Source organism: Leptonychotes weddellii, chromosome 4, assembly GCF_054177405.1.
Source record: "Leptonychotes weddellii isolate Sample4059 chromosome 4, ASM5417740v2, whole genome shotgun sequence".
NCBI lineage: Eukaryota > Metazoa > Chordata > Mammalia > Carnivora > Phocidae > Leptonychotes > Leptonychotes weddellii.
The window spans coordinates 162632322-162642388 of record NC_138372.1 but is presented as its reverse complement, the minus strand read 5'-3'; the positions used below and the strand labels follow the sequence as shown (position 1 = coordinate 162642388).

At 47.3% G+C, this 10067-nt stretch overlaps 1 protein-coding gene across 1 annotated transcript in view; it reads left to right on the top strand.

Moving 5' to 3' along the window:
* Positions 1-10067, top strand: part of KCNQ3 (potassium voltage-gated channel subfamily Q member 3) — a 279172-nt gene that overhangs the window by 214358 nt on the left and 54747 nt on the right. Inside the window, exons 2-3 of the mRNA XM_081816561.1 lie at positions 7582-7672; positions 9038-9164. Coding sequence (XP_081672687.1) covers positions 7582-7672; positions 9038-9164 — 218 coding nt within the window. The remainder of the gene's footprint in view (positions 1-7581; positions 7673-9037; positions 9165-10067) is intronic.

Here is a 10067-nt window from a genome sequence, read left to right as displayed (position 1 = left end):
AAAAAAAAAGTTTTAAAATATTTTTTCTGCCTTATGTTAGATGTGGAATGTATCTTCAGATGATCCTGGTGGGGTTAGATTGCCCTTGGCTCTTAGTGTAGGTCAGGAGTTGGGGAACTTTCTCTTAAAGGGCCGGATAGTAAGTATTTTAGGCTTGTAGGCCAGACAGCCTCTCCTGCAGCTATTCACTACAAAAGCAGCCACCGATAATATATAAACAAGTAAGTGTGGCTGTGGTATAAAAAAAGAAATTATTTACAAAAACAGGCAGCCAGCTGTATTTGGCCCGAGGGCTATAGTTTGCTAACTCCTGGTTTAAATGGTCAAAACCGGCATCTACTACATTACACACGAATGGATTTACAGGTTGGTGTGGATAGGGTATAGACAGATATAGATATAGATTTGTGTGCGGTTATTTATGTATGATATTTTTGCCTCATTTCAAGAATATGGAAGTTTTTAAAGACAAAGTTTTTTTTTTCCCTATGTATTATTAATGTCAATTTTTCTACTCTTCTCTGTGAGCATAAGAGGAGAAGGAAGGTGGGTAAGAAAGCAGCACCTGCTGAATGCCTGATGTTTGCCAGAATTCTAGGCGTTTCACATAATGTGATTCTCTTCTAACCCCATGCCCATCCCATGAGGCAGATTTAGAGAGTCCCTTTGTTCTGCAGTTAATGGGAATCGGTGAAAATCTACTTGAAGAGAATCTGCTGGAAATGGGACCAAACCTCATACCAAACAGCGAAGAAAATATCTCATTAGTACTTTATCACAAAAAAATAATTAAAATACAAAAATGTGTTTATTGTATCTCATGATTAACAAAATAGAGGTTATAATTGCAACTATGCTCTAATTTTTAGAATGAACAAAGACTGAATCGAGTGTTAATTTGAGGGTATATTTTCTATGCCCAAATTATATGATATTACAATATGACTTTACATTTTATCTTCTCAGCATTTGGGGGGAAGGATTGTATGAGATTTTTAATCCTTTGAAGTATCAATTGATTTGTCTTTCATTGTTGGAGTAAGATTGTCACTTGTTAATGGCTTTGCTGTATTTAGAACATCTCTCCATCATCATGTCCATCAACTTCATGAAATTTTGCATCTTCTGTAAGTTTTGCCTTTTCACTCTGCAAATAGTTCACATTGTACTACTGGGTGATATACCTGATGGAGAGGCAGGGATGGACCCTCATAGCCATGCACACCAGGTTATAAACTGCTGTGAAATCGAGGATTTTTGCATGGAGACCTCATTAGAGAAACGGGTTTGGTTATGGGGATTTTTGCTGCCCTGTGCAGTCTCTCTTAACCATAAAGACTGGGATAAAGAATAAGATAACAAAAACCCCTTGCATTATAGATGAGAAACTGAGGCTCTGAAAAATAAACCTATCCAAAGTCATCTAGTTTCTAGGTGGCCAAGATCCAGATCCTGCTTCACCAGTATCAGTTGTCTATTACTACATAACAAACTACCACAAAATTTAGCAGCTTAACACAACACACATGTATCATCTCAGCTCCCGTGGGGCAGGTATCCAGGCATGGCTTACCTGAGACTTCTGCTTGGGGTTTCTCACAAAGACCACACAATGAAGGTGTCAACCAGGGCTGAGGTCTCATGAGAAGGTGTGACTGGTGAAGGATCCTCTTCCAAGCTCCCTTTTGTGGGTGTTCCAAGCTCCCTGGGGGCTGTTGGTTTGAGGGTCTCTGTTCCTTACTGGCCATAGGCTGAAGGTCACCCTCAGTTCCACATGGGCCTCTCCTCCAGGTCAGCTTCTGTCATCAAAGCCAGCAGGAGAGAGAATCTACCAGCAAGATAGCAGTCACTGTGATTCAAAGAGGCTGTTGGACTGATTCGTAGGGAATAAGGAAATCCCTGGCACATGGTGGGTGCTTTACCTTTGGGGCATTTCTGTTGAGGGTCAGTAGGATTTTGATATAGACTGAGGGGTTGTATTTCCTGCTCAAGAGCAAGAACCAAGGGTGCTGACTGAGGATCAGGACCTGTGGGCTTACTGTGGCGCCAGCAACACCTGCTCTGTTAGAGGATTCGGTTCTGCCTCCTCCTGGCCAGGGAGAGCATTTCTGCATATCTCCACTCAATGGCGCACAGACAGGGATCCCAAGGAGGAGAATCCAGTGGTCAGCTCCTGCCTTCTCCGAAAGCTGCCTGTGAGCAGCTGTAATTGGAGCAGGAACCAGCTGGGATCTTGGGGAACTACCCAGAAAGGGAACTGAGAGTTTCTCTTCCCAACCTGGGAGTCCAGAGGAGAAGGGATGGGCTTGTCCTGCCGAGGCTGAACTGCGAGCCGGCAGCCCCCTCCCCGGTCTCCGGCTGGCTGTGCCCTGCCTGTTCCCGCAGTGTCTCCCTGCGGGCCCCGTGACCACTCTTGGCACTGCCCCTACTCCTGTTGTGACCCCACCACCTGAGCCTGGAGGCTCGGTTCCTCATCTGTAAAATGGGGATGTAAATATAATGATGACTGAGACCCCACCTCACAGGAGTACATGAGAAAATGATGCACAAATGATTAGATAAATTCTAGAGTTTTCACCGCCTGTTTGTCCCACCCCGAGGGGAGCTGGTAGATAATCCTTGGCTGTTAGGCACTCATTCCCAGCAGGTCCAGCTTTGTTCCTGTAAGGAAGTCCAGGCCTGGCTGAGAAGAAGCTGCAGGGAATCCCCGGTGCCACTGTGCAGAGCTGTGACCCAGCAGAGGTTTGGTGTCAAGGGGCTTGGACCTTACACTTGAGACTCCAAGTACAGCTGCGAAGCAGCCTCCCTCCCACCCTCCACAACCCCAGCCTGGGGGGAAGATGCAGAGGATTCGGGTGGAAGCACATAGGAGGTGGTGTGTGATTTAAGGGCGTGTCTGAGACCCTTGACCCTGACTGACCTCGTTCACTAAGATAGCCAGGACCCCGCAGATAGGAGGACAGCTGTTGGCTCTCCCCCAGACTCACATCCGCCACAGACCCTGGCCATCCTGCAGGCGCTGGGAGGAGGAAGAGTGTGGGCAAGGAGCAGAGGGAGGAAGGAGAGGGGAAAGGAGGAGAAGTCAGGGAAAGTCGAGTGAAGGAGACGGGGACGGCTGCAGAGCAGGAATCTAAGTGACATGGCTAAAATCAACAACACAAGACACAACAGGTGTTGGCGAGGATGTAGAGAAAGGGGAACCCTCTTACAGTGCTGGTGGGAATGCAAGCTGGTGCAGCCACTCTGGAAAACAGTGTGGAGGTTCCTCAAGAAGTTAAAAATAGAGCCACCCTATGATCCAGCAATCACGCTGTTGGGTATTTGCCCAAAGAATACAAAAACACTAATTCAAACATGCACCCCTATGTGTATTGCAGCATTATTTACAATAGCCAAACTATGGCAACAGCCCGTGCCCATCGATAGATGAATAAAGAAGATATGGTCTATATATACAATGGAATATTTCTCAGCCATAAAAAGAATGAAATCTTGCCATTTGCAATGACATGGGTGGAGCTAGCGAGTATAATGCTAAGCGAAATAAATCAGGCAGAGAAAGACAAATACTATATGATTTCACTCATATGTAAATTTAAGAAACAAAACAAAAGGGGGAATAAAAGAAAGAGACCAAAAAAAAAAAAAAAAAAGCGCAGAGTCTAAATTCTAGAGGACAAACTGATGGTTATCTAAGGGGAGGTGGGTGGGGTAATGGGGGAAATAGGGGATGGGGATTAGGAGTGCATTGTCCTGATGACCACCGGGTGATGTATGGAAGTGTTGAATCACATATTGTACACCTGAAATTAATGTCACACTGTATGTTAACTGCACAGGAATTAAAATTAAAAACTTTAAGAAAGTGACAGAGGAAGTAAAAGAATCATTGGTGAAGCACGGGGGAGTGAGAGAGCCAAAAACGGTAGGAGGAGGGAAGACCCTGTCTCCCACACACATCTGGCTTCCGTGGTGAGACTGGTCATTTGGTCTGTGTGTCTGAGATCAAGTGCCTATCATAAGAGTAAATTGAAAAGTGTGAAGGACCAAAGAGCATTTTCCCCTTCCCCAATTAAGGAGGGCTCCTTGATGCTCTTAGCTTTATCAATTAAGGGTTGTTTTCCAGTTTCAGAAAGTAAATTCCCTGAGGTTGCTGGTGCTTTGAATTCCTTGAGGTATGAGAAAATGCGGAGCTCTGCCAGGCATTTGCTGTCCCCTGCTGGCTAAAGCCTGGTTCTGCACACCCTGCTGCTGGGAGTCAGGTTGCAACTGCATTTCATGATTCCTTTTGCTGGCTCTAAAATCATAGACTGTGGATCACCACATCAAAAACCAATGATGTGTTGTATGGTGACTAATATAACATAATAAAATTTAAAAAAATAATGAAAAATAAGTAAATAAAATAAAATCATAGACTGTAAAAGCTGAAAGAAACTTAGATCTCCAGCCCAACCCTCTTCCCTAAGCTTTAGACTTGAATTTTGATCAACCTGCTGGATATGTCCACTTGGACCTCAAACTCAGCAGGTCCACAACATAGTTAAGACAGTATGTTTTAATTAATACACAATGCAAACGAATGATTACAAAATGACAATGGGTTATGATCAGCACTGGAATAGAAATGCAGTGGGGTGCTCTGTGACCCCAGCGGAGAGGTCACACTGGAGAACACGTAGAGAGCAGCCAAGGTCCTGGAAGTCTCCGGAGGCAAAGCAAGACTTGTGCTGTTAAGACAGAATGTTAAGGCTGTTAAGGAGAATGGGGGGTGGAGGGAGGTTGGGAGAAGTGGGCAGAGAAGAGCATCGAGACAGGCACAAATAGGCTCAGAGAGTTGGAGGAAATGCTCTCATTAGGACTGCTGGCCTAGGAGTGGGGAAGCAGCGGAAGATAAGGTTGTGAGGACAGCAAGTCCAGATCATCAAAGGCCCGCATCCCTTGCTAAAGGAGAAGATTGAACTGGGTTCTGTGTCCATAAACTTTCGCACTCTCTGCATGTGCACATGTCATTCACGATGCCTCGGGGGCCATATTCCAGGTCAACACACATAAATTGGGGAATGTCCTGGATAAACTGAGACATAGCAGTCAACTCTTGCTAAGCCTCAAATATACTTCCAACCCCTTGGCCACAGCCTCTTGGAGGCTTTCAATCTTGTACCCTGAAAGCATGCGGTGAACACTCAGATCATAACCTCTGTAATTATGTGTCCTGTGTTTCCTCCGCTGCACTAGGAGTTCCTTGAAAATGAGGGCTAGATTTTATTCATGTTTGTATCCTTAAAACCAGTGCTGTGCCTGGGACACAGGAGGCACTCAATACATTGATATTAAATCAGAATAAAATAATAGCTAACATTTAGTGAAGGCACTCCTCTAGGAACCTGACACAGACTATATCATTGAATAATGGAGGTCGTGGGTACTTTTTTTTTTTTAATGTTTTTTATTTATTTATTCATGAAAGAGAGAGAGAGAGAGAGAGAGGCAGAGGCAGAGGGAGAAGCAGGCTCCCTGCGGAGCAGGGAGCCCAATGCGGGACTCGATCCCAGGACCCTGGGATCATGACCCGAGCCGAAGGCAGATGCCTAACCATCTGAGCCACCCAGGCGCCCCGGTCGTGGGTACTTTTATTGGGTTCGTTTTCTAGATAAGGAAGCCAAGACACCAAGAGGTTGTGTAACTTGCCCAAGATGACACAGCATAAGAGGCAGAAGGGAATTCTAATCTAGGGCTTATTTCCAGAGCCTATGAAGGAATAAAATCCAGTCTTGACAGAACTGGAGTGTGGATTTGCAGAATCATCCAAGAGCCCGTTCCCCAGCAGGCCCAGCCAGTGATGAGTGTGTGAATGGGACAGCACCAGGCATCATTTGCATGATCCTGTACAGTTGACCAGACCACTCCCCATCCATTGTCTCCTGTGGTCCTCACAATAGCCATGATCTCCAGGTGGATCCATTATTCCCATTCTATGAATGTGATCATTGAGGTCCCCAAGGTCAGTGAGCTACTCAAGATCACATAGAAAGTACTAGAGCCTCCCTTTGAGCCTGTGTCTTTGGACTCCACACTCTGGTCTTTTTAACTGACAACGCAATTATCCAGATGGTAATGAATCCGTCTGATGAATTTTTTTCATCTCTAAAATGGGAGTTCATGTCTACCCTGGGAGGTGGGTGTAAGGATGAGCTGATAGATGTAAAGTAGTGAGGGGTAGGTGCTCACTAACGGGTGGTGTGGGAGTTGATGTTGTTATCATCATCATCATCACCTGAGAAGATTTGGGGTTCGGGGTAGGCAGATTCCAGGCATGGGTCCCAAGCCGTAAACTGAAGTAAAATGGCCCCAGAAGAGGGAGTTGAAAATCTGGTTTAGGTTCCTAGACAAGGTTGGAAATATAGATTCAGGTCTGCAGATCAGAAGGCTTATTGATCAGAAAATGTGATCAAGATCACCAAGGGTCAGAGCCAGGACTTGGGTCCCCAGGCAAGACCAGGAGCAGACATTTTCAAACCTTACATTGTGGTCCTTACCATCATGGCATGAGATAGCTTTCTATTTGGCTGGACTGTGAGTTCATAAGGACAAATCCAGCTTATTCATCATGGAATTCCAGCTCTGTGTCCCCAGTGCCTGCCATATAAAAATTGAAGGAATGAGTGAATGATCGAGTAAACGAATGCACCAATGGGTCCCCACTTACACAAGCAAGCCCACAGCGCATGGATTGGAACCCAGCAGGGTGGGGAGCCAGATCACATAGAGCAGAAGAACCTGGAGTGTGTAGTACCAAGTGTCACCCATGGACCCTAGGGAGCCTGGTGCTGAGCACTGAACCAGAGACACTCCACCAAGAGAGAGGGAGAGCCATTTTTCTTTGCCGATATGATGAAGCATGCGCACACATGAACACACATGTGCTACATGCTCTCCCTCTCCCCACCCTCCCCGCCAACTGAATTTACGCAGATAATAATCTCAAAGGATTGTTTGCAGTTTGCTCCTGCCTGAGACAGGGGCATGAACCCGATGACCTCTCCGTGACTTTTCCAGGAGCAGCATTCTGCATCCTTCTCTGTGGCGGGTCCTGTTCTTTCTAGTAGGAAGTACATTTTGCAATTTCAGAAACAATTCTGAAGGGCCTCAGATGAAAGAGGTCATTTCCTTCAGTAACCAGGGACTCTAAAAAGAGTAATACTAAGCCGTTATAAGAACGTTTCATATGTTTGAAAACCATTGTCCTATACGTGCAGGACACACTCTTCATTCATTTATATTCCTGTTGCTTTACCAAAGCTTGTGGGAACTTTTCGTCTGAAAGGTGTCTGCAGCCACCCAGCTCATTCCATTAACTAGCTGGTTAAGTAAAAGTATGCACATTGCTTACCCTTCCTCGGATCTGTTTTCTTTAGCTGGAATAATAATTCCTACCTGCCCCATAGGTTTGTGATGAGGTTACGTGGTAAAACAGATCAAGCACATGCCAACGTCTCAGGGAAGTTGTCGCTTCATCCTGGTTGACACCATCCTCTGGAGCTAGCCGGGACTAGATGCTTCCTCCTTCCTTCCCTCCAGGTTCCTCATTGTCCTGGGATGCTTGATTCTGGCCGTGCTGACCACGTTCAGGGAGTACGAGACTGTTTCGGGAGACTGGCTGCTATTACTGGTGAGACTGTGCACCCCCCCCCCGGGGGGGGGGCGATTCTGGGGTAGACGCCTCTGGTTGGACTCTCACAGTTGAGAGCAAGGAGGCTGCCCTTGGGCACAACTGGTTTTGGCTTCCTGGCCAAGTCCAGTCCCAAGAGAAAGCAATGACTGGATCAGTTGGGCAGGTATGCATGGGCACAGGTGGAAGGGAATGGTATTTGTTATTCTAGACTAGAGACAAGGGGGCACAAACAAGGTCAAAGCAAAAACCAAGGCACATTAGTTATATGATAAATGGCGGCTTCTCAATCCTCTGAAAGTTAACACAAAGGCGTGCTCTGTTCTAAAACCTGCCTCTGCTTTTTCTCCTTAAAACCCTGAAGATCTCTGACTCTCTTCAAGGCCAAGTACCAAATCCCATTTCTACATTAAACTCCACATCCTTGCTCCTGGGACCTCTGCCTGTTTTATCTCTCTGCTCCCTCATCTATACAGGCAAGGGGTGCCAGCCCCCCAATTAGGGTCTACAAAATAGCAGAACCTTCACCTCGCACTGAGCATGCCATCCATAATGCCGGAGTCAGGGGATTCCTTCTGAAGGCAGGTGTTTCCAGTTCACACAGTCTCACGCTAAGATCTTAGCAGGTGAATCCTGAGAAGCCATCTAGCTCCAGGAACTAGGTTTCAGGGATTATCACGGAGCAGCAACTCCCCAAGGGTCCCAGGAGGTCACCAAAGTGGGGGGGGGCAGAGGTGTCTGCCTGACCAACAAGAGAGGCAGGAGGGAAGGAGGAAACCCAGGGTCCAGGGAGACAGCACAGCCTGGTGCTCTGAGCCTGATTACCAGCGTGGGAGTCCCTCTTTGCCACGTCCTAGTCTGGAGGATTTTGTGTACCTACTCCTTGCCTTGGTTTCTCGAAACATAAAATGAGAATAATATCATAAAACACTTGAAGCAGAGCCTGGCCCAGGAGCCCTGCTTAGTAACCGTTGGCCGTAAGTAGCAATTCCCGGGGCCAGGCAACTGGGTGGGATTAGCAGACTGTGTTTCATTGATAATTTCTCTTTTCAATTTAACTGCACTTAGAGGCTTTTCGTACATGAAAATAGACTTTTTTTTTTTAAAGGGATCCATTGGAACCAAAACAGGAAAAAACAAGGAATCCCTTTGCAAGGCTGCTCTTAGGGACAGTTAGCACATTAGCATGGACACGGGGGCTGTCCAGAAGTGCCCGGAGGTGATAACGTGTTCTTCTTCCCCCTCCACCACCAAAACAGCAACAGCAACAGAAACCCCGCTCTTCAGAACCTCAGAGCAGAAATCTGTACTCCCAGACAACTGGGTCCCGGTTGATCCGTGTCTCTCCATATGTTCTTAATGCAGGAAACATTTGCTATTTTCATCTTTGGAGCCGAGTTTGCTTTGAGGATCTGGGCTGCCGGATGTTGCTGCCGCTATAAAGGCTGGCGGGGAAGGCTCAAGTTTGCCAGGAAGCCCCTGTGCATGCTCGGTAGGTAAGCCCTGACCCTGAGTCAGGGGGCGCCCCGGTCCCCCTGCTCCTGGTGCGCCATTTCCCCGAGGAAATGTGGCTTTATGGAAGCCCGCGCAGCCTCTGACCCCACCTCGGTGAGGAAGAGCCGCTCCAGTGTTCCGGACGCAGAATTCCTTCTTCCGTGGCTTGCCCTCCTGATGGCTTTACAGGGCTGTGATTCTTAATGAGCGTGGTGGGGGGCACTCTTGGCATTTGGGCTGTGAAGGAGCAGCCCACTGTAGGACGCTGAGCATCCCCAGTCCCTAGACTGGAAGCCTCCAGGCATTGTGACAACCAAAACTGCCTGCACCCTTCCAGACTGGTGCTTGTGGGCATGGGAGGGGTGACACCACTGCTGGTTGAGAATTACTTCTATGGGCCCACGTTGTGCCCATTTTACAGAGGGGGACACTGAGGTTCACAGTGCTGAGTCATTTCCTAGTCACACAGGTAGTAAGCCGCAGATTCCATCCTAACAACACCAGGTCTGGAAGAATCTAGCACCTGTGCCCTCCGTCCCTCCCACGTTGCTGGGTGTTGACCCCCAAGTTGCTTTGGGGAGATGTCTCTGACACCCTTCCCTTTGGGTGCAGGCATTAGATAGCAGAGAAGGTGGACACTTCCACTTACCCCTGTTGGTGCAGCATGAACCCGTATGTTTCCATCTGAAGATCCCACTAAAATCATAGAGCGACAGTGACGGGCAGGAGTTGGAACCTCAAATTCCTAGTGATGATTAAAGTTACAGGATCACAGGGCCTTGAAGGGCTCTCCAAAGGCACTTAGTCCAACACACCGGCCCGTCTGATATTCCCTTCCCCTTCATAGCAGCCTGCAAGCGGTCACCTGCTTGCATATCTCCAGGTCCGGGGCGCTCACCAC